Source organism: Gadus morhua, chromosome 16, assembly GCF_902167405.1.
Source record: "Gadus morhua chromosome 16, gadMor3.0, whole genome shotgun sequence".
In the NCBI taxonomy this organism is placed as follows: Eukaryota; Metazoa; Chordata; class Actinopteri; order Gadiformes; family Gadidae; genus Gadus; species Gadus morhua.
The window spans coordinates 34627608-34653081 of NC_044063.1; the positions used below are offsets into that span (position 1 = coordinate 34627608).

Below are 25474 nucleotides of genomic sequence, written 5' to 3' on the forward strand. Positions count from 1 at the left end.
CTCACACTGGACCCCAACACGGCCAACAGACGACTCTCTCTGTCTAAGGACAACAGGAAGGTGACGTGGGTTGGAGTGGGCCAGTCGTATCCGGATCACCCAGACAGATTTGACTCCTGGGACCAGGTGTTGGGTAGAGAGGCTCTGACTGGCCGCTGTTACTGGGAGGTAGAGTGGGAAGGATGGGTTGGTATAGGAGTGACATACAGAGGAATCACAAGGAGAGGAGAGGGTGATGACAGCGCGCTTGGACTGAACAACAAGTCCTGGAGTCTTTATTGTCATGATGGTCTTTACTCTGCCCGGTACAACGGTATAAAGACATGCCTCCCTCTCCCCCACGCTGGCTCCACCAGAGTAGGAGTGTATCTGGACCGGCCTGCTGGCTCTCTGTCCTTCTACAGAGTGTCCCCAGGTGGAGGAGGGTCCTCAGACACACTGACACACCTCCACACCTTCTGGTCCTCCTTCACCCAGGAGGACCTCCTCCTGGGGGTCTGGGTACGGTGGTGGCGGACCCCAGCGGGGGGGTGGCTGGGGTCCTCAGCGTCTGTGTCAGTTGTAGAAAAGAAATCGGGTCAGCGAAAAAAAGTGAAAAAAATAAATAAAGTGCAGGCCGGCTGCGGCGCACACACGCATACACGCACACACACACACGCACATACACGTACACGTACACGTACACATGCCCGCACAAACATACACGCACACACACACATGCATGCACACACACACACACACTGAGAGGACTGATGACTCAGTTTCTCTGTGGCAGTTATATTCTCTCACAAACACATACACGCGCACATACACACACTCAGACACACATAAACACACACAAACATACACATACACACTGTGGCAGTTAGTCTCTCTCTCTCTCTCTCTCTCTCTCTCTCTCTCTCTCTCTCTCTCTCTCTCTCTCTCTCTCTCTCTCTCCCCCTCCCTCTTCCGCCCTCTCTATCTCTCTTTCTTTCTCTTCTGGTATAGCATGATAAGCCGTGAAAAGACTTAAGATATCCCATAGTTAGATAAGCACATTTATTATTTGAAATGTACATAAAATACCTATTGATGGTTAACCTTTGCATATTTTCAGACTTCACCAGTTTTGGTCTTAAGGGCTCTTATCATCATTTTTGTCATAATCATGATTTACGACCTGATTTAAAGCAGATTTAATATTTTATTCATAATAAGCAAGAGGTCTGTGGGATAATGTTGCTTGTTGTAAATTACTTTAGGCTGAATCTTGATTCAGGTACCAAGCAGCCACAGAACATGTTCAGTTATTAAAGATATGTGCACACCTGTTGATGATTTGTAAAGTCTGCTGCTTCTATTGTTTTAGCCCTTTTGTTTTTTGTGTACATGCAAGGGTCTATTTTTCAGTAAAGGGACATTAGAACCCCCTATCGCCTATTGACAATTACTTAAGATAGGACGTCCCTCCCTCAGCCTCAATTGACTCCCATTAATTTCCCCGAAAGTCACATAATCCTGATTTACAACCTGATTTAAAGCAGATTTTATATTTTAGTCATAATAACCAAGAGGTCTATGGGACAATGTTGCATGTTGTAAATTACTTTAAACTGAATCTAGATTTTTAATGTTCTGTTGGGAATCAAGCGGTCGCAGAACATGTTCAGTTATTAAAGATACGTACACACCTGTTGATTTGTAAAGTCTGCTGCTTCTATTGTTTTAGTCCTTGTGTTTATTGTGTACATGTAAGGGACTATTTTTCTGTCTTATTTGTTAATGAAGCATAATTGCAATAAACAACTCAGTGGATCCAACTGAATGTTCTCGTGTGTTCAGCCGATGATTTCTTGTTTTATTAGTGAATAATGCTTCCAGGGACCTCCTCCCTGGGTTTTGGTTGGGGGGGGGGGGCCTCAGTGTCTCTGTGTCGGTTGTAGAAAGAAACCACAGACAGACGGCCGGAAACTCTCTCTCTCTCTCTCTCTCTCTCTCTCTCTTTCTTTCTCTATCTCTTTCTCTCTCTCTCTCTCTCTCTCCTCGTCTCCCTCTCCCCCCCGTCTCCGAAAGAGACCCAACACCAACCCAACCCCACTGAATGAACACATAATGAAAGGTTCCTTCAAGGTAGGTTGGTACAACCTAATTCATCCTTTCACCACAGTGAACACTGTGACACACTGAATATAGTACTAAGAGAGAGAGAGAGAGAGAGAGAGAGAGAGAGAGAGAGAGAGAGAGAGAGAGAGAGAGAGAGAGAGAGAGAGAGAGAGAGAGAGAGAGAGAGAGAGAGAGAGTGTGTGTGTGTCCCTGTCTCCACTAGAGTGCGACAGGGGCACAAATCTAGATCCCTGGTGCAACATGGTGACCAAACAAGAATAGAAGGCCAGGCAAGAGCAAAATCAAAAGGGCTAAAAACAATCAGATGAGTAAAAGCAGAAGAGAACAGTGGATCTGGTGATAAAAACAGGTTCAACCAGGGGGGGTTAGAAGTGGGCTCCCCCCACAGCAATGGGGGGTGGTGAGTGGAGAGTCCTTAGTATGGATTGGTGAGTCTCTGACTCAGTTTGTGTCCCCCAGGTGGTGATAGTCCGGGGGCCCTTTTCCTGAGGCCTGCTGGGGCTCAGTGGGGGCCCGTGATTGGCTTCTCCAACCAACAGGGAAGAGTTCTTCTGTGGTTCTGCTGTGTTCTGGAGGTCTCCTGGGAGCTGGTTCACATGCCCTACTTAAAACTCCCCAGGTAAGAGCTTACCAAAGGAAAGTAAAAGGAATAAAAACATAAAAACATTAAACAACTCGGCCCGGCGAAGATATTTGTACACAGTAATGGAAGGGGCACAACATGTGGCCTGCGTGTCACCTGGGTCTTTCACATCGGCCCACGCGGAAAATATGGGGACATGTTTTGAAGGATAATTTAAGATATGTTCATATTAATGACAAACTTTATAGAATTATGTTAAATTCATAACTACACCTGATATCACTTCAGTTAAATGAGCAGCCATTATTAAAAGACAAAATTGTTGATTACATAAACCATAGTCACTCTAATGTCACGTTGCACTACCATTAATAATAAGTAATGAAAAAACTAAACTTGTGTTCTGCTCCCTAAAGTTACTCTGCACTCTGTTCCACGTATTTAACGAACATATATCATGAAACACACAACTACTTGAGATGCCTATCAGTAGTCCGTAACTCATGGGCGTAATCCCACATATAGTAAGGTTAATGTGAGCTTTTTGTCTCGAACACACACATGTCGTTAATTAGGAGAATAAATCTGTCTGTAGGGTCGCTGGTTCATCAGGTCGGTCCCTTTGGCTAAAAACGTTTTCTAAAAGTACATTTCAAATGTATGCAGATGAAAATACGTTTTTTTAATGGATTATCTATTTTAACTCCTCTCTAAAGGGCACCTACCAAATCTTCTCTTGCGCTCCCTCCGGTCCAAAGACGTGTACTCAGGTTCCTCAGAGAGTCCAGGGTCCGGTTCAGAGATGGTAGCCATGGTTCCTCCCTGACAGCTTCAGACACGTCTGCTCTCAGGAGTCGGTTCTGCTATATCATCTGGAAAAAACACGTTGCATGTTTTAATTCTGAGGAGTCGTCAGCCTGCAATCTGATATCATCAGTGTCAGGAAGTGACAGTGGTGACACTCTTATCAGAGTGAAGACACTCTTCACACAGACTCATGCAAGCACAAACAGACACAAGATTATTTTTCATTGAATATAAATATACAACGTACATAGGTATAATACAGCAGACAGCGTAGTGGACATGTCTAGGAGCCAACTACAGATTTGTATTCATATTTGAATACAACTTAAGTCACCACATTATGGGAACGGCAGAATTAGTTTGTTTTGTTGACGTTGTCTGTGTCTGTGTGTATGTTTGTGTGTGTGTGTGGGTAAATGTACTTATCCCAGGAGCAAGGCCTCATAAACACACGCACACACACACACGCACGCACACACGCACGCACGCACGCACGCACGCACGCACGCATGCACACACGCACACACACACACACACACACACACCTTTGCTGTTGTGCAAGCTGTGATGGACACTTGTAGACCAACACTATTCTCAATTCAGTCCATACTAATTTTATTTAAAATATTTACAAGCCAGGACAACATGTTAGTGTTCGGCTGTTGGTGGAAACTAGAATAGATCTCACTGAACCAGATAATCTTAACCAGATCTATTCAACAAGCTATTTTGTATTGCAAGAGAATATCATCAAACTATCATCATTATCCTTTATAACAAGGCTAATATAGTTATGGGAATGAAGGATAATAAAAAATCAAGCTGTTGAGAATTATTTTATTAAACCTTCATTATAAGGCTTACATACTAATAGCAATGAAGAAACTTATTTATCTTAATTTCCTCCTTTGCACCGCTGCATATCCAGATACGTAGAGCTATAGGACGCTACACCCTGAGTCTTGTCATCTGTGGTCTGTGTGTGTGTGTGTGTGTGTGTGTGTGTGTGTGTGTGTGTGTGTGTGTGTGTGTGTGTGTGTGTGTGTGTGTGTGTTGTCAGATCCGTCAATTCTACCACCCCCTACATGGCGATGCTAGTGAAACCTGTATCCCGTAACGGTTGTAACAGGTTGGTGAGGAGATTCGCTCAGCCCCTAACTACCTTGTATCAGACGCCTATCCCTCTTACCTCGGTGCCCCACCCCTGGGCATAACCCGTAGCCAGGAATGTGGCAGACCGATCACGTCTGTTATGATAGCTCTCCTCTGGGATCCGTGCACTTGGTGAATTTGCTGAGATGTTTTAGGAGTTTGGTATGACTAACTCCCGGGATACGTTTGATTTCTTTGTACTAGGTAACCTCTTAGATCCACGATGCCTATACTAGAACAGTTAGTTCGTTCACTGAAGCTCTAACCTACACTCCTCCGTAGCAGGTCCTTGGAATGATTGAAAAGGAATGGTTTGAATATAGTTTTATTTGCAGGATTAATATCTGGGACATTGCAGCAAGCGGTGAAGGCCTTCAAAAAAAACATGTTAATACATATAATATAGTGACTAATAAAATGCCGTCAGTGACACTTCTAAATAAGTGACATAAAATACATCTGGAACACATCTTGGTGGGTTTGTCTACGATAATTTCGATTCCGGTTTTCTCACCTCTCTAAACTACGTCCAACACTCCCCTCAGCTGTGTGAAGAGAAAGGCCGTTGTTCCCTTGTCGTCGGCCCTCGCACTGATTCAGATTGGGGAGGGTGAGCTGCGCTGGAATGTTGCTCCGATGTCCCCTATCTGATACGGGCCGCTCCGTGTCCTCGAGAAGTGAGCAGCGCTGGTGTTCCACGCCGGTTTTGACAGAGGAAAAGAGAGGGAATCCCTATCTCTCCTATAATATAGTGCCTAATAAATTGGGTTTGTTCATAAAGCTGATTTAGTCTATAATAATTTCGATTCCCGATTCTTACCTCTCTACACTACGCTTCTCCGGTGTCGACAGTAGGCACGGAGGGTCGGTCTCATCAAATGGTCCCACAGCCAGGATATTCTCATCAAATGGTCCCACAGCCAGTAGTCTTCTTTGCCCCGGTGGGCTAAGACACGCATATCTGTAGCGTGTTGGAGAGAGGATGTCCTAATTTTTCTAAGTCCGAAAGTCCGGAGATCGGATGTTCTAATCTCTCTAAGTCCGAAAGTACGGAGATCGGATGTTCCAAGTTTTCTGAGTTATCTAAGTTTTCTAAGTCCGAAAGTCCGGAGATCTCAAAGGGCCAAGGGCCGCCCCGCATGGAGCCCCCGTCGGGACGGTGTCTCTATCTCTCTGTCTCATACAGCGCCTTTTATCTAAAACTTTCACTGTCAGCCCCGCCCTCTTTCTTACTCAAGCAGCTGGCCATCAGGTCACTCTGACCTGGTATTTTTCCACCTCGCCATGGCAGAGATTCTCTCCGGCACGTAGGCCTACTCTCAGGCACGTTCTCTCCGGCACGTACGCCTACTCTCAGGCACGTTCTCTCTGGCACGTACGCCTTCAGATTGTTGTTACTTGTTCCACAAATTATACTAATAAGTAAAATACACCCTATAATGATAAACAATACAACAATACAACATATCATAAGTGTAAGATAAACTATACAACAATACAACATGTCATAAGCGTATGACAACATCATTTCGCCCACAAGTGCTGTAATCTTTCTAAGTGCTTTCTTCCATAACCGATTATGTCTAAACAACATGATAAATCTTATAGTGAATAATAGATATAAAAGAAAAAGATAGATGTATGATGATAATAAAACAATAAACACCTTATAATGAATGATAGATATTAAAGAAAGAGATAGATTCATGATGATACTAAAACAAAGAAGCAAAGAAAATGATTGTTATATGATGATACTAAAACATGATAGAATATTTTATGATATTTAACTGATACATGCCTAAACCTGATACATGAGTAACACTGACATAAGTAAATCTATTCCTCTTCAGTCCATCAGTCCCCGCTGGTAAAACCCCCACCTTTCCCAAGGCCTTGGAAATTTTCCAACAGCCCCCATCTCCCTCTCCCTCATCTGCCCACAGACCTCTCCACCTCCTCCCTGTCTCCTGGACTCTAAGAAATCGACATTACTTGACACCCCCTCCTTGATTTCGATAGAGTCCCTTGGAGACAACGCATACATTACACATCCATAGGTCCCCGAAGCAATCCGGGGCAGGACGACTTGGCGGGAAGTGAGGGGTGACAGTCGGGCGGGGATGGGGACAATCTACCGGCCATCGTGGTTCCTAGTCTTCCCTAATATTTTGTAGCTTTGAGTTGGCTCACACCTTGTACCCCCTTCTTCTTTAACAGAACGGTGTTTTGATCTATTATCTGCTTCACTATATCTTGTACCTCGTACTTCGGTTTCACTGCGGTCCCGGAGAGATGGTCTCTTGCTTTCACCCAGACTCGTTGCCCGACCTGGAATGGTCCCTTCCGTTCAGACCCTACTCGTTTTAGATCTTGGCTCCTCCCCACCTCTGTGGTCGCGTAAGGCCGTTGGTTCAGTTCCTGGGAGGGGGCTGTCCTATCTTGACGGTGTCTGTCATTCAAAGACCGCCCAATTTCCACCAATCGTGTACTCCAATCCTTGGTGTTCTCGTTTTTCCCTATCCACAGTTTCACCAGACCTATGGTACGCTTCACCACGGCGTTGGCTTGGGGGGTATGGGGAGGCGAGTATATCCGAGCCACACCATGTTGCTGACACCATTGATCGACTTGATCGTTGCGAAGATGGGAGCCGTTATCGGTTCTTAACTCCTTGGGAACCCCCAAATCACTACAGACCTGGGTCAGCATGGTGACCACACTATTGCCATTAGCAGACCTAACGGCTCTGGTAGTCACATATCCTGACATGGAATCCACCAGCACTATTAGATACTTCTCTCCCTTCTTGCCTGTGATCCCCATGGGACCGGCTACATCCATGCAGACCGATCCCCAGGGCACAGTGCTCTCAATAGTGAGGCCTTCACTACGCTGCCCTCTACGGCCAGCGTTGTATTGACCACAGTTTACACATTCCTGTATAACCTCGCGGACCCTTTTCTCCTTGATACATAGGTTGTGAATCTCCAACTCCCTCCGCGTAGGCCTGGCTCCGGCGTGGCCCAATCCCTCATGGATGGCCAGCACGACCTCCTTTACGGATTTTTCCGGAACGACTCTGCCCATGGGGCTGTCTTCCCACTCCTCGATCCCGACGAACACAACCTTTCTCAGTTGTACATAACGATCCACCTCCCGGTTCCCCTGTCAGTGTTCCCCCTCCTTGGTATGGGCCTTCTGATGGACAACTTCCAGTTCCATCGTGTGTCTCAACTGGGATATCTTGGTCCATAATTCAGAATGCGCGACTTGTTTCCCCTTGGCCCCCTCAAACCCATTTTCTTCCCAGATTTCGAGATCTTCCTTCAAGGCCTGGTAGCAGTAGCGACTGTCCGTTATTATTCTTGCTACTGTAATATGTCTTTTCTCCAATTCTAGGAGGCTCTCAAGGATCGCGGTCACTTCTCCGACCTGTGCGCTCCCTGTAGCCTTCCCTCGCTGGCGATATCGTTCCTCGCCGTTTTGTTTTAGGATGAACCCCCAGTAGGCTAATAAGTCCTGACCCTTCCGAGACCCATCTGTGAACACTGTCCATTCGTAATGTTTTTCTGGTGGGGGGTCCCCATCATTGATTTTTCCAGGGTTAAGATGGGTTGGGCCTATCTCAAGGTCTGGGTCCAAGAGAATATCTTCCCATCTTCCCCACCTTGTGTTGGTGGCCTTTGTACTTTCGACAGTGCCTTTCCTCAAGAACCGATGGACATTACTCTGGGTGATGATTTGGATTTGTTGTCCTTGTGCTAAATCTTTCAACGAGCTCCAATATCTCGCTATTACCGCTAATTCTTTCTCCTCCCCTGGGAACTTCTGCTCCACCGTGGTTAACACATAACTCCACAGGGTGATTAGTTGTTTTCCCTCATTCCAAACAGTCACTACCGCTTCATTATCCTCTACATTGATCTCTGCCATCAATCGGGTCGAGGGGTCACGGGGCTGTAGTCGCACTGCCTCTGTAATCGCCCCTTTTAGCCCTTCTAAGTTGTTTTGATCTGTAGCTGCCCACGCAAACCCTCTTTCCTCTGTTTTGCGCAGCCGGGCATACAGTGGTCTAGCAAACTTCTGATATCCAGGGACATGATCCCTGACATAGTTGCAAAGGCCCAATATTTTCTGTAGGTCTTTGATGGACGCGGGGGGAATTATTTGCTCAATTTTACTCCTATACCCGTCTGATAGTCCTAAATCTTCCGAAATCTGAAAACCTAAATATGTCACCTGGAATTTCCCGAACTGGCATTTTTTCAGATTGAGTTTTAGGCCGGCTGATGACAGACGCTGTATTATCTCGTCCAACCTCTGCAGGTGCTCTCCCTCTGTGTCATCCGCGATAAACACATCATCTATGTAGATGGTAACATCTAAATCCCTCAACACCTCCATCACGGCAGACTGAAACACATTAGGAGAGTTTTTGTACCCCTGGGGTAACCTCTGCCACACATATGCTTTTCCTTTATGGGTCAAGGCTGTTTTCCCCTGTGATTGTCTAGCCAGCGGCAAGGAGAAGAACCCATTTGCCAGGTCAATGCACGTTTTGAATTTCTTGACCTGCAGCGTCTTCAGCGTTCCCTGAGGGTTGATCAGGCTGGCTTTGTTTGCTACCGTTCTTCTGTTCAGGGCCTTGAAGTTTATCACCGGCCTCCAGGAACCATCGGGTTTCTTAACTGCCTGTATGGGACTATTTGTCATCGGATTCTGCTCCTCACGCAATATCTGAAGTTTGGTTAACTCTTTTACTATTAGGTCCATCTCCTCGACCGCGCCAGGGTGTAATGGATATTGCCTTACAGCCGGATGCACTCCTCCAATTATTGCGTGTGTATATTGTGCTGGTAGGCTCCCACAGTCGTTCTTGAAATGGCTAACTTGTGCTTTTTCTAACATTCCCCGTAACCTCGCTTTCCCCTCCAATGATAAATAACTTTCCTCTACTTTCTCTATGATGACTGCTGGCACATCCACAACCTTATACCATCCTTGGTGCCTGGAGGGCCTTGCTACGTGGTGAAAGTGGAGTATTTCGTTCCGCACCCTCGCTAATTTTTTCCTCATGGGTTGGCGTGATTTCTTCGATTTGGTTTCAGGATGCTTAGCTTCCGAGATCAGACGAGATCGGGCGTGCCTAAGGTGGTATGGCCGTAAGCAATTATAGACTTGACCATATTAGCTTTTATACAGGAGGAGGACGTAAGGAGTGAGAGCGCTGCCGTGGCCAGAGACGGGACTAGTAAAGAAACAATGATTAGATCCATAATGAATGAATGAATAGGTTATTCCAGACTCAGAGTTACATATTTGAACGCAATGCATTACACTGCTTGGGCGTCATCGTTTGCGTGATCTTTTGAAGAAACGTAGCGTTGCAAAACCTGGGATGGACTAAGGTGGACCGCCGTCATTGCAGCTCTCTGCTACGTCACTACACTGTCCACATGTTTCACAAATAGAGTTTGAGGAGACGTCGTCAGAGTCTGTATGTTGCTTAGATTCTCCAAAACAGTGGGCGCTATAGATCAGCGCACGGTAGGCCATTGCATCCAATGAGCTCGAGTTGAAAAAGTATATTGCTTACAGCACCTGGTATTCCCAGGCGGTCACCCATCCAAGTACTAACCAGGCCCGACGCTGCTTAGCTTCCGAGATCAGACGAGATCGGGCGTGCCTAAGGTGGTATGGCCATAAGCAATCATAGATTTGACCATATTAGCTTTTATACAGGAGGAGGACGTAAGGAGTGAGAGCGCTGCCGTGGCCAGAGACGGGACTAGTACAGAAACAATGATTAGATCCATAATGAATGAATGAATACGTTATTCCAGACTCAGAGTTACATATTTGAACGCAATGCATTACACTGCTTGGGCGTCATCGTTTGCGTGATCTTTTGAAGAAACGTAGCGTTGCAAAACCTGGGATGGACTAAGGTGGACCGCCGTCATTGCAGCTCTCTGCTACGTCACTACACTGTCCACATGTTTCACAAATAGAGTTTGAGGAGACGTCGTCAGAGTCTGTATGTTGCTTAAATTCTCCAAAACAGTGGGCGCTAAAGATCAGCGCACGGTAGGCCATTGCATCCAATGAGCTCGAGTTGAAAAAGTATATTGCTTACAGCACCTGCTATTCCCAGGCAGTCACCCATCCAAGTACTAACCAGGCCCGACCTTGCTTAGCTTCCGAGATCAGACGAGATCGGGCGTGCCTAAGGTGGTATGGGCGTAAGCAATTGTAGACTTGACCATATTAGCTTTTATACAGGAGGAGGACGTAAGGAGTGAGCGCGCTGCCGTGGCCAGAGACGGGACTTGTACAGAAACAATGATTAGATCCATAATGAATGAATGAATACGTTATTCCAGACTCAGAGTTACATATTTGAACGCAATGCATTACACTGCTTGGGCGTCATCGTTTGCGTGATCTTTTGAAGAAACGTAGCGTTGCAAAACCTGGGATCAGGGCTGTAGTGGAGGGTAAACGCACGTAAACGCCGTTTACGCACCTCTGGAATTTAGGAAATAGCGTTTACGCACCTCTAAATAGCGTTTACGCACCTTAAAGTTCCCTGTGCCTTGTATTCTGCCGTTGGAGTAATCGGAAATAAATTCAGCATCATTTTAAAACACCTAAGACAAGGTTTCATATTGTTGAACAAATAAACGCTGTAATCTGAATCATTTTCATTTGCGCTGTAGGCCTATGCTATTATGGTCTGTGACCCTCCAATCAGTGCCTTGCGGCTGCGGCAGCGACACCAATCAGGATCCAGGAAAATATGTAAACAGGAAGTATGTAAACACATGGCCCTGCGCGTTGTGGATTATCATGCCTGCCTACCTGTCATTAATTAGCCATGGATATCAGGCGATTTTTGAAGAGACCTTCGAGTGCTTCCACTCCAACAGATGCCCGAAAAAGGCCTGAAGTACAAAGTAAGACTGAAGATGATCAATTCACATGAGTTGTTTTTGTGATTTATAAATCAATTTTACTTGACGAACTATTAAGTGACTACGAGCATTCAGATTGGCCAATGCGTAGTCATGCTATCCGTGTACTGCCCACGTCAAAATGAGTGAAAGTCAGTCAGAGTTTTTCTATCCATATTAAACTCCGGTTTCGGCGTATCAACTTCGCTATAGCTTGGCCGCTATGTTAAAGCCTCAATTTGGAGATGTGAGGTTGGCGGTTGCAGCCGTGGACTCCGCGGCTGAACCGTGGATCGGGCGGATGACGCGACAAAAAAATATATTTTAATTAAATTCGGGCAGTTGGCGGTTAAACCAATAAAAATATAAATATTTATAAATATTTGTATTTTATATATTATAAATATTTTTATTTTATTATTTATTTTCTTTAAAGTTATTTTCCCAGCAAACTGGCCTGTTCCCTAGAGGAGCAGTATGGGGAATCCAAGTTGAAACAACTTGCCCAAAGGTTCAGACTTGATGACAGAAAAATTCTTGAAGGCTATAGGGATTTTAAGGATAACTTAAGCATCATTCCAGAAAACCTTGCACCACTCCTGAATATCGACCATCTCATTCCAGTTAGCACTGCTGAGTGTGAGAGGGGTTTCAGCTTAATGAACATCATAGTGTGCCCCCTGAGATGCAGTCTGCACTTGGTCACAGTGTCGTCCTTGATGTTTATTCAACTGAATGGCCCACCACTCAGCCACCACAAAGTTCAATCCAACACGTATGTGAAGTCCTGGCTGGTGAAGCACAGGGGAGCCATGAACCCCAGAACACGCCCCTGCAAGGCAGGACCTGACGTGGAGGACAAGGAGGCCCTCTGGGTACTACTGTGAAAAGCATGCATACTAATACACACACATACACACATGCCATAGATAGATAGTTCTTAATCTACACATACTTTTCTTTACAGTTGAAATTTGAATAACTTGAATAAACTACAAAGACATTCATTGAATGTCATTGATTGATTTAATATGACTTTAATTGATAACATAATGGAATATAGCCAGGCTAGCCTTACAGAGTCGCAACACTTTGCGTTGCGTTGTGTCGAGGTCGGTCTGATCAAAAAATTCATAGTTTACCCACCTCTAATTTGACCACTACAGCCCTGCCTGGGATGGACTAAGGTGGACCGCCGTCATTGCAGCTCTCTGCCACGTCACTACACTGTCCACATGTTTCACAAATAGAGTTTGAGGAGACGTCGTCAGAGTCTGTATGTTGCTTAAATTCTCCAAAACAGTGGGCGCTATAGATCAGCGCACGGTAGGCCATTGCATCCAATGAGCTCGAGTTGAAATAGTAAATTGCTTACAGCACCTGGTATTCCCAGGCGGTCACCCATCCAAGTACTAACCAGGCCCGACCCTGCTTAGCTTCCGAGATCAGACGAGATCGTGCGTGCCTTTTTTTTTTTTTTTTTTTCTTTCTTTATTCTTTCTCCTCTTCTCCTCCTTCTTTTCTATCAAACCAAAATAACTACAAACAATACTGGGTTAGCCAGGATGCTTTTGTAAAAACCTTCAATACACTGGCCCCTCTCCAAATCAAAAAAGTCATGGACTCAAAACACTAATTACCAAGAAATAAAAATAATCACTCATCCTGCTGACCTCTTAGCCGCACCTCCAGCCCGTAGGCGCCCCCTTCGACTCATCCGAAATCCAACTCCATTCCCCCATCGTCTCCAAGCACAACAAAAGTACTCCCCTCCACAAACCCTCCAAGGAAGTCCTCTTCCCCAACATATCTATAAACCATATTCACATCTCTTCTCATTATACTCTTAAAAACACTCCATACCTCAACTCTCTTCTCCTCATAATGGGCCAAATTCCTCCTGAGCTTGACAGCATACCTTGCGTGGCATAAAACATAATTTAACAGATTAACATTACAACCCTCCACCTTACTTATCACCCCAAACAGCCACAACTCTCTCCATTCCATTCTCTCCACAAACCCTCCTCCCCAACATCTGTTTATCAATCCTTTAATTTTCACAAAGTATCCCTCCAACTCACAACATTCAACAAACTCATGCATACACGTTTCCACCCCCACTCCGCACACATCACACTCCTTCCTCACATTCACATCAAACCTACTGATTATTAAATTGTTAAACACCCTGTTGTGCCGCAAAAGGAAATCAAAATCTTCACATTCAATACAGTTCCATTTCACTCTTAAATTCCTCCATATCCTCCTACATCCATATCAATCAACACTCTAACCCATACTTTCTCTGCAGCCGGTCTCCTCACTTCTTTCCCTCTTAAACATCTATACATGACTCTCGTTTTCAAACTCTTCAGACTCACCCTCCTTTCTCCTTCCCCCACATACATTTCTATCTCTCCTTCTCCATTCACCACAGCCTCTCTCTCAATCATCCCAACCCATTCTCTCGGCATACCCTCCTTGATCCTTTCCAACACTCCCTGTGCCGTACCCAACCATATTTCATCCCCTCTTTCCCTCACCTCGTCGACCATTACCTGTGCCCTCATGAACCCAGGTACATACTCATAAACTAAATCCTTCACCTTCCTAACCCCTGCTCTCCAAATCACCCTGTTATAAATTGTGTTCCCTTCAAATGTTATTTTTGGATTTAAAAACACTGGTTGCTCCCATACCTGCTTAACATCCTTACACTCATACTTCACACATTTCACAAACTCTCCCCACGCTCCCAACACCTCCTTATAAAACTCAGACACTCCACTCAACATACCTTTCTTTAGTTCCATATACACTCCACTCTCTCCACACCCACCGCATTTATTAATTGCTTCCCTTAAAAACACCTTCCATATATGATCCCTCTTGTCCTTTAGATATCTCACCACCATTTTCACCCTAAGTGCTTTCTTTCTCCTTTCTAAATTAATCAATTTTAACCCACCATCCTCATACTCATTTTCCATCACCTCTTAACCCTACTCCCTTTCTTGTGTATCACCATTACTAACCCTGTCGACATGCTCAGCGGCATCTCGCCCTTCTCCTCTATCCATCTAAATAACCTCTCCAGCACTGGCACTAACTCCTCCCTAAACTCAACATAAAATTCACCAATTAACCCATCTATCCCTGGACTCTTATTTCTCCCTAACCCTCCTATCGCTTCATTTATTTCACCCGTCCCTATTCCTGTCTCACACATCTCCCTATCATCATCGCTCAGCCTGGCTTTCACACTATCCAACACCTGCCTCATACTCTCCTCATCCACTTCTTCTTTCCTAAATAAATCCCTATAAAAATCTCCTACTCTTTCAGCTATCCCTACAAAATCAGTAATCATCTCCCCTCCCTTTCCTTCCACCTTTTCTAAATAATTCTTCTTCTGCCTCGTCTTTTCTAATCCTAAAAAGAATCCTGTACATTTCTCTCCCTCAATCACATATCTGGCCCAACTTCTGACTATTGCACCCATACACCTCCTCAGTTCTATCTCCTTCAGTTCATCTTTAATTCTAATATACTTCCCCAAATCATAGCCTACCACCTCATCCGCTCTCTTTGCCTCTCTAGCTAACTCTCCCTTTAACCTCCTCTCTCTCTCTCTCTCTGTATCATATTCCTGCCTCTACTATAACCCATACTCAATTCCTTTATCTCTCCTTTCAAAGTCTCCCACCACCTCCCAATGTCCTCCTCATACATTCTCTCATTCTTCCTCCTCAATATACATTCTCTCACTTTCCTTTTGTACTTTTCTTCTCTCAGCAACTCACCATTCATACACCACACGCCTCCCCCTCTCCTCTCAAACCCCTGACCTAAATTAAACCCCAACACCATGTGATCACTAAGCGCAGTAACCTTATAATCAATTCTCCCTATCCTACCTGCAATGCCATTTGTACTCAAGACTAAATCTAACCAACTCTGTTTTAACACTCCTCTCACCACTTGCCTCCTTCAAAAAACCCTCCCCTCTGGATTCCTTTCCCTCCACACATCTATTAAACCATTCACACTCATAACCTCTTTCAACAAACCTCTTGACGAGTCATCCCTGAAGAACACACTCGTAGAAGCATCCAACCTCCCACACCACACGTTAAAGTCACCCTCCACCAAACAGTTTTCCACACACATTCCCCCCAATCCCTCAAAAAAAACCCTCCTCTCCTTCACCTCATTCGGCGCATACACATTCAACAATCGACATATTTTACCCAAGTGCTCAAAAGTAATTCCTATCACCCTCCCATCACCATCATCCACACACTTCGTCACATTCTCAACCACTCCCCTTTTCACTAAAATTGCTACCCCTCTTGATTTAACACCACCATTATTCACATACATGTCCCCCATCCATTCTCTCTCAACCACCCTCATAACCTCCTCATCCCAATATGTCTCTTGTAAACATATTATTTCTGCCTCACACACCATCAAGGTTTGCTGCCTCCTGTTCCTGTCCCTTAGCCCATTAGCGTTAAAAGAAGTTATCCTGATCATTAAAAGTATAAATGAGAAGAGATTCCACACGTTATGTTATTAATTTGCACTTTTTTTCCCACTTAATCCCCCTTGCCACCGACCTTCCCTCTCCCTGTCCCACCACAGTCATTCCACTCTTTACCCCGATCTTCTCCCCTCCTTTCGCTCCGTCACCCGCGCTGCTCCGCTCCTCTCGCTCGTCCGTCCCCCTCACCGCACTGTCCGCGCTGCAGCCGTTCTCCTCCCTTTCCATCTCCTCCCGTCTCCGTTGTCTCTTCCGCTGCGCTCACGTCCTCTACCATTCCTTCCTGCTCCTCGTCCTCCTGCTCTCCTTCCCCGCCGACTCCCACGCCACTTCCTTCCGCTTCAGTCGCCTCAGCTCTGCTACCGCCTTCTCCTCCCTCTCCTCTCGGTCGCTCCTCCTCCTCGCCGACGTCCGTCTCCCGGCTCCCTCCTTCTCCTCCTTGTCGCCTCTGTTCCTCGTCTGTGCCACACTCTCTTGCGTAGTGCCCCTGTCCATGGCACCTGTGGCCACTGAACTCCGGACAGTCCCTCAGAATGTGCCCCGGTTGGATCCTACATACCTTCTCCTGTCTGTCGTGGATCACCCGGAAGTACTGGGGACCCGTAGCTGTGCTGAACTTCGTAGAATACGGCAACGACCTGACCAAGTCATTAAACTTCACTTTCAGAAACCTGGTCCCGTCTGCAATGTTAGTGCCAGGCCACATTCTTCTTTTGATCAGTGAGGCAGCTGAGACCCCCCACCCCTGTAGCTTCAGAATAACGTCATTGTCCGTGGTGTACACCGGAAGCTCCAAGAACGACACCACCGTTTCGTCACTGGTAAGCTCTTTTGCAATTATACTAACCCCTCTTATTTTGAACCCGTCCATAAGTTTCCTTTTCCCGCTGAGATGTCCCATTGTCAATTTATACTTTTTCAATCCTGTTTTACGGCACGCCATCAACTCCCCACACACCTCTTTCTTCACTCTCATGAACTCCATCACCGTTATTGGATCTTCCCCGATCAGTTCAACACTCACGGTCAGTTCTTTATCATATTTATTCTCTTTCTCTCCAGCCTCTTCTCCCCTCTGGTCTTTCTTTCCATAGTCTACTCATCCAAGCCTTTTCCGTTTCCATTTTCCGTTTCCATTATGTCCGTCCGCATGATATTCCTTCCCCAAACCAATGGGAGAATTATAGCGCTTGTGCGCCCAAAAGTTAGTGTGCGCTCAAAAGCTAGTGCCGGTCAACACATTGATATGAGTCCGGTACGTTTATGCACTAAGTGTTGACAGCCACAGAAGAGAAAAACATTGTTGCGTCACGACGAAGATTCAGGCCTGCCGACAAGCGTTGGCCAGTTCTGCTATCTGTACGCAGACAACTTCTCTAAGAAATGGATGATACCGTACTGCCAGTCGATAACCGATTTCCCCTCTTGTGTCGTTAAGCAAACTTTCATGTATCGGTTGCCACATGTACAATTGAAGTAATCTGTTTTCGGCTCATCTGTAAAGCTTCTCATGTAGGAGTGCTGATGTCCGATCACTAAGATGTGATCAAAGCAAGCTGTGGTCAAGGGTGTAGGACTATTTCACAATTTGATCACACAGCCTCAAGCGTTGCAGTCTGTTACTGTTCAAACAACTGATAGACTTGAGGTCGATAAGCACCATTGTCCTGGCCAAGCGGTTAAGCTGATGCACTAGAAATCCATTGGATCCCCCGCTCCATGATTGAAATCTGCCACACCAGTTTACCACCTCTGCTTTTAGCAGGCAGGCCAAATATCTTCATCTCTTAGGATGGCCTAGTGCAAGTCAACCTATTGATTGGCTGTATCATTAAGCAAAGCTTCAGGTATTGATAGTAGAGATGTACTGATTAATACAAAAAGGGGATGTAGCTCACTGGTAGAGTGCATGCTTCGCATGTATGAGGTCACGGGTTCAATCCCCAGCATCTCCAAATTGTAGTGAAGGTGACGTGATGATAATGAATGAATCCCTTATATAAGGTAGAAGTCAAAAATGATCCGATCAAGAAACATTGCTGAATGTTACTGTGTAAGGAATCTTTAAACAAAATGAGGGCACGCAATGCTTTACCTACCAAAAATGTTGCAGAATGCTAATGTTTGAACATGATAGAGAAATGAAATGTCGAAACTGTGTGGTTATCATTCCCTTGTTCAGCCTACACATATTACGGTGAAACTGCATGAAATCAGTGCAAATATGTTAATCTAAGCATGTAGAAGGCGCCATATTTAAAATCTGGCATTATCTGGAAAGGCACTTAGCAATCGATATTTTCTGACAACATGTTCTCAAAACATAAAATGTTAATATTTAAAGGTCTGATAGATCCGAAGACTAGTGTTGTCAGGTCCAGGTGCTGATTGCCATGGACGAGAAAACCCTTGGTGTGTTCCGAAGCATGTTTAAAATGTAAATTCTTGAGCAGTACGTTGATGTAGCTCCATGGTAGAGCGCATGTTTTGCATGTATGAGGCCCCGGGTACAAACCCCGGCATCGCCATTTGATTGGCCTACAAAAGTCATGTGAGTTCTATTTTAATCAAATGAGGTCACGCATTGCTTAACCTACCAAAGATGTTGCCGAATGCTAATGTTCGAAACAAGTGAGAGAATTGAAACTGTGTTGTCGTCAACGATACAGGTTAATCAGTGCGTGCGATTTCAAAAGCGCACGCTTTTGTGCGCTCAAAAGCTAGTGTGCGCTCAATAGCTAGTGCCGGTCAACACATTGATATGAGTACTGTACGTTTATGCACTAAGTGTTGACAGCCACAGAAGAGAAAAACATTGTTGCGTCACGACGAAGATTCAGGCCTGCCGACAAGCGTTGGCCAGTTCTGCTATCTGTACGCAGACTACTTCTCTAAGAAATGTATGATACCGTACTGCCAGTCGATAACCGATTTCCCCTCTTGTATCGTTAAGCAAACTTTCATGTATCGGTTGCCACATGTACAATTGAAGTAATCTGTTTTCGGCTCATCTGTAAAGTTTCTCATGTAGGAGTGCTGAGGTCCGATCACTAAGATGTGATCAAAGCAAGCTGTGGTCAAGGGTGTAGGACTATTTCACAATTTGATCACACAGCCTCAAGCGTTGCAGTCTGTTACTGTTCGAACAACTGATAGACTTGAGGTCGATAAGCACCATTGTCCTGGCCAAGCGGTTAAGCTGATGCACTAGAAATCCATTGGATCCCCCGCTCCATGATTGAAATCTGCCACACCAGTTTACCACCTCTGCTTTTAGCAGGCAGGCCAAATATCTTCATCTCTTAGGATGGCCTAGTGCAAGTCAACCTATTGATTGGCTGTATCATTAAGCAAAGCATCAAGTATTGGTAGTAGAGATGTACTGATTAATACAAAAAGGGGTTGTAGCTCAGTGGTAGGGCGCATGCTTCGCATGTATGAGGTCCCGGGTTCAATCCCCGGTATCTCCAAATTGTAGTGAAGGTGACGCGATGATTATGAATGAATCCCTTATATAAGGTAGAAGTAAAAAATGATCCGATCACGAAACATTGCTGAATGTTAGTGTGTAATGAATCTTTAAACAAAATGAGGTCACGCAATGCTTTGCCTACCAAAAATGTTGCAGAATGCTAATGTTTGAACATGATAGAGAATTGAAATGTCGAAACTGTGTGGTTAAGGTGATGGACTAGAAATCCTTTGGGGTCTCCCCGCGCAGGTTCGAATCCTGCCGTCAACTGTACAGGTTAATCAGTGTATGTGTAAGGGACTGTTTAAAGGATCAACAGAAATATGTTATGGTACTGCAGACCTCTTTCGTTGTCTTCCTAATCATTTGCTGAAGCATTTCTCCTGAACTGAGAGGGGTGCTGTGGGTGGGACTGTCATAGTGACTGTCTAGTTCACAGAAGAGGCAGTGTTCTAATCACATCAGTAAGTTGTATAATGTAAGTAACCTACTCAATTGGAATTCCTATAGCCGCCAGTTCTGATAGCTTAACACATGATCGGGTCAGGCTACATGAGACCTTTTTCATTGGTGTCTCAAGTAAACAATACAATAGGGGTACTGTGGCTTAGCTGGTGAAAGAGCCTGTCTTGTAAACAGGAGACCCTGGGTTCAACTCCCAGCAGTACCTACACTTTTTGCAACAGCATCATCTGGTGTAGATGTGATAAAAGTGTTTCTTGCAGTTAAAAAAAACGGAATTGTCCTAACTGGCAATCTTCCTTGTGGTTGTAAACTTGCAATCCATAAATGCAATAGACTTTCCATCAATGACAACGGCGGCAGGCAAGCAAAATTCTCTATAAAATGTATGATACCCTAATGCCAACTGATGACCTATTTGTCCCTTCTATCGTTAAGCAAAGCTTCAGGAATCGGTTTTACAGATGTACAATTGAAGTTACACAGGGGACTTCTCTCAACGGCAAAGCGTATGCTTCTCATGTAGAAGGCCTGAGGTTCAATGCCTGCCGTCTCCAAGATGTGATCAAAGCTAGCTTCAGTCAATTTGAAGACTTTTTCAAAATTAGATCAAGCAAGGCTTAACCTACCCTAAGTGTTCCATTCTGCGCCTTCAGACGTAATAGCAGCCACAGGGTTAATGGCGTTATGCATAGTGTACGGCTATAGTTTTTTTTTTTTTTTAATGCCGATAGATAGAAAATAAAATAAAATATATATATATATATATATAAAAATTATATTTAAAAAAAAAAACGTTAATTAGTCAGATATTAAATGAAAAAAAAGTTTTATTACATGCAGTTTAAAACAAAAAAAATACCCTCTCCACGAGATAAAAGAAAAAAACAAAAACACAAATCAAACTAGAACTGCAAGCAGTTATGCAGGGGTCCAAGAAGTGTGCGTTTCGCCGGCAAAACGCGACAAGAAATGTGCATTTCGCCGGCACAACGCGGAGCAAGTATTCAAAACGCTACCGTGAACAACATGTGGATATAAAGGTTTTGACTGTGGGAGCTTCGGTGTGGGAGTTATAGCCTAAAACGCGTTTTCAGAACATTCCATGGCCAAATAGGAGATAGACAATGTCGTCGTTTTTTGGCGCCGCCCTGTGGCGAAATTTTCCAAAGACAATTTTCCTTTGCCAAATAACTCCCGCCCACATTAATAATTCTTGGCCATATTTTCTATCTAGACTCGGGTTTGCCCCTTGACGGTTTCCCTTGAGTTTGAAGAACATTTCTTTGGCCAATTAGAAGATATACAATTTCCTCGTTTATTGCGCCCCCTGAGGGCGTAACTTTCCGATTTTTTTATCGAACGCCGATAAGGTTAGCACCAACATGTGTGTAAAGTTTGGACTCGATCCGATGTCTAATTTTGGATTTCTTTGGATTTTTGATTTTCCACGTCTAATTTAGCTCATAAACCAATATTCAAAACGCTACCGTTTCGTCGTCGAAGGTCCGATCAAAAAAGTGTCTATCATTTCTATGCGTGTGCGTCTGAAGATGCCGTGTGCAAAGTTTGGTGTCGATTGGTCAAGAAATGTGGGAGGAGTAGCGAAAAAACAGTTTTGCGGTTTTCGCGATTTTGCGAAAAAAAATTCTAGACGCAAATGGGCGTGGCCTAGGCCAAAAGATGCAGCAGACTCCAGTGAATATGTGGGTACATGTTTTTGAATGTGGGAGGTTCGGTGTGGGAGTTATAGCCCCAAACGCGTATTCCTTGGTATAGCGCCACCTAGTGGCCGGCAGGTCTGGATTTTGTCGTCTGCATAGTCTTCACGTACCTGGATCTAGTCATGTAATTGGTGTGTGTGCACCATTTACGGTTTGGGCTGTAGTACCACTTTCTTGGTAGGAAGTATAATAAGAAAAATCCTTACAAAAACAATAGGGATCCAACCTGTTGGCTTGGACCCCTAATAATAGCATTCACCGTGAGCTTTGCTAGTGTGTCACTCATCACAGACATCTCGGTACACAATGCCCCATAGGCATCCAGGTTAGCTTTGCAAGTAGATTCCATTAACCATAATTTTCGAGCGGTTTTAGAAGCTCTTAACGCCTCTTCTGAGCTAATTCTCGCTATGCCCTGCGTGTTGCCTCGCACAGCTGCCGCGGCCGCCAAATGCTTACGTTGAAGGACCACAATTGCACGTCCATTACTGGTTTCAGTGTTTGGGGATTCAGCAGTCATACGATCACGCGCATTTTCGAGCCTGATAGTGATGAAGGACTGCTTCGTCTGCTCTTCGAGAGCCTGATATCTACTGTCACCACGTTTACTCTGACGATCAATGGCTGAGGAGTTTACAGCCACCGTTGCAGTTAACACGGCTAATTTATCAGCAAATTCTTTACGCCATTTAGCATCTTGCGGCACAGCCCGGTATTCACCATCAGCAATTGCGGGACCGGCTGGTAGCCGCAGCACCGCTACCTCATGAGCGATGGGACTCACGATACACGGAGAGTCGCAGATAGGGGCTTGAATGGCGTGTAGGGATCCAGATACAGGACCTGCAGGCTGGTGGTGTTGTACAGGCTCTGCACTGGTGGTAGCCTCTACGGATGTAGCTGGAGAGTCGACCCACAGAGCTGGAGTGAAGTCGCTATGTTCCAGCAGCGATGAATTCCAGGACGCGTCCAGGATGTCGTCAAGACCAGGCCAATCATTGACGGTCAGCCCTGCTGGTGGCGCACACTGGGGATCTCCATAGACTATTTGTAATAGAAAAAAGAAAAGAAATCAGTATCAATCCCGTCATGATCATTACACTCTATAGAATATACACATGCTTTTTTTTCATTTAATTTCCTACCGTGTTGTATAGTCCCATCCGGTTGCACGGCGACTGTCTCTGTAGGCGCCGCCGACACATGCACCTCCACGTCCCCAATCACTTGGTGGTTGGAATCAGTCCATGCCGCTCCATGTGGCGCGATTTGCGGGTTTATAACGGCCTGAATAACATGGGTAAAATTCTCCGGAGCTAGACCACCGTGGGTGGCGTCCTTGCGGGCCTTTTTATAAGGAATTTGTAGCTGTTCTATGGCCTGCGGTGAGCAGGGTATAGCCCCGCCTATTCCCGCCGATCTTTTCAAATTCTTCTTGGACAGTCGATTTGCTCCGGAGGGGCGCTGAATGACATTGGCCTCGATAGGTACTAAACGTGGATCAAAAAACAAAATACAAGAGTATTCAGGGGATAGGTTTGGTTGTTTTAGATGTTAAATTAATATATAATTTATTTTGGTAATACACCTATAGATATATTAATGGCGGACGTATTAACAACTTACCAAAACTACCGCTTGTCAGCACATTAGTCTGGTCTGCTAGAATCGGTCTGTTGAGCCGTCCGGAGGGGCGCTGAATGACATTGGCCTCGATAGGTACTAAACGTGGATCAAAAAACAAAATACAAGAGTATTCAGGGGATAGGTTTGGTTGTTTTAGATGTTAAATTAATATATAATTTATTTTGGTAATACACCTATAGATATATTAATGGCGGACGTATTAACAACTTACCAAAACTACCGCTTGTCAGCACATTAGTCTGGTCTGCTAGAATCGGTCTGTTGAGCCGAATATCCTGCAAATCTGTTACACATTGGGAAAACACAAATTTAATCTTTGTTCTACATGAATATACCATAGCTAATAATAATAATGATAGAGAGAGTGTTATGGAACTATATATTACACGCTGCTATAAAAAACAAAACAAACATACTTCCACGTGGACCCTGCTGCTGTTTCACGCTCTCGCCTCCGGCACCACAATTCGCTGTGAAGTAATCGCTGCTTCGGTCAGATATAAACAGCTGATTCACATAGACATAGTCATAATATAATCATGATACACACATATGAATACTTACAGTCAGTCGGCATAGTTGTGCAGGACGGATCGATGTTTTTTTTTTCTTCCAGCTGCTACGACGCGTTTACTAACTTAGAATAGTGTGGCTAACGTCTGGGTCGGAGGTCGTACGCTCCCGTATCAAGGGACCCCGCATATTTATGCCTAATAGACGCCCTATCTGCATCATTCGCACCTAAGGCCCCGACGTCATAGACGCCTGTCCAATAGGTACTGGACCCACGCACACGTAGGTACCACAGGCCTACGCCCACTCGCCAGACCTTATACTGATAAATAAAGTTGATCCAAATACGGATGAAAAATTACTAAACTATCTTAATAGTATCATGATATCACCTAATATATTGTCAATGTGAACCAAAGTCGGTTTTCGTAATATAGTGGGATAGAATATAAAAAGCACATTATTACGTCTCTCACACACACACACACACACACACACACACACACACACACACACACACACACACACACACACACACACACACACACACACACACACACACACACACACACACATCAAATCACTCTGTATAGTACCAGGGAGCCATCAAACAGCCTGTGTCTTCCATAGACAGCTCCCCCATAATCAACATGGAGCCGGGGGGTGCCATGGTCGTCAGACATATGTGTAACAATAGAGGCGTTGCTTCTCCACAGACATTAAGGCACCGAATTATACAACCCCTCATTGTTCAAAGGCATTGAATTACACTTTTATCCTACACTACTTACAAACACATCTGTTATAAGAATTGTATCATATAATGCTACTGCTGTCCACATATTGTTAATAGAATCATAGCCCATGAAACATCTGTTGACACACTCTCTCACACACACACACACACACACATGGCTATCCTTCCAACAACACAGTGATCATTCTGCTAACATCCTGGCCACTTTGACGACCGACTGTCCTGCATACAACACGGTGATCTTCCTGTTAACACCCCTACAGTTCAGCCGATTCGACTACGCATATCCCTAGCACACCCCCCACACACACACACACACACACACACACACACACACACACACACACACACACACACACACACATATACATACACACCCACACACACACACACACACACACACACACACACACACACACACACACACACACACACACACACACACACACACACACACACACACACACACACATATATATACATACACGCCCACACACACACACATACACTAATCACACCTCTGTCTATACAGATCCCGCACCCCAGCGACCCCTGCAGGTTCACCACTGGCATTACACCTGTCATCCCTACACAATGGATTTTATGACCCGTCATAAATCATAAACAGGAAGGGGCTCTTGTGAATAGGGATACCCCCCTCCACCCCCACCCTCCCCAACCGGAAGTGTGTTCAGATCGGAATGGGCCCAAACAGCATATGATATCAACTACTCTTAATACCCTTG

At 44.9% G+C, this 25474-nt stretch overlaps 1 protein-coding gene, 1 long non-coding RNA gene and 4 other non-coding genes across 6 annotated transcripts; 3 read left to right on the forward strand and 3 right to left on the reverse strand.

Annotated features, from left to right (window-relative positions):
- On the forward strand, positions 1–1786 carry LOC115561553 (stonustoxin subunit beta-like; the record flags this gene model as incomplete). Its single annotated transcript, XM_030381690.1, has 1 exon — positions 1–1786. A coding segment is annotated over one exon (744 nt), but the record flags the coding sequence as incomplete, so codon positions are not given.
- An 8454-nt stretch (positions 1787–10240) lies between these two features.
- On the reverse strand, positions 10241–10359 carry LOC115528982 (5S ribosomal RNA). Its single transcript, XR_003973414.1, has one exon. It is a non-coding gene; the product is annotated as a 5S ribosomal RNA (ribosomal RNA).
- A 421-nt stretch (positions 10360–10780) lies between these two features.
- LOC115529013 (5S ribosomal RNA) lies at positions 10781–10899 on the reverse strand. Its single transcript, XR_003973440.1, has one exon. It is a non-coding gene; the product is annotated as a 5S ribosomal RNA (ribosomal RNA).
- Positions 10900–19551: 8652 nt separating this feature from the next.
- Positions 19552–19623, forward strand: trnaa-cgc (transfer RNA alanine (anticodon CGC)). The gene has a single exon. It is a non-coding gene; the product is annotated as a tRNA-Ala (tRNA).
- Positions 19624–20221: 598 nt separating this feature from the next.
- trnat-ugu (transfer RNA threonine (anticodon UGU)) lies at positions 20222–20295 on the forward strand. The gene has a single exon. It is a non-coding gene; the product is annotated as a tRNA-Thr (tRNA).
- A 2350-nt stretch (positions 20296–22645) lies between these two features.
- On the reverse strand, positions 22646–25092 carry LOC115561554 (uncharacterized). The gene is made up of 4 exons (XR_003979940.1): positions 23875–25092; positions 23670–23741; positions 22957–23533; positions 22646–22855 (listed from the first exon to the last, which is right to left on the reverse strand). It is a non-coding gene; the product is annotated as an uncharacterized LOC115561554 (long non-coding RNA).
- Positions 25093–25474: the final 382 nt, after the last annotated feature.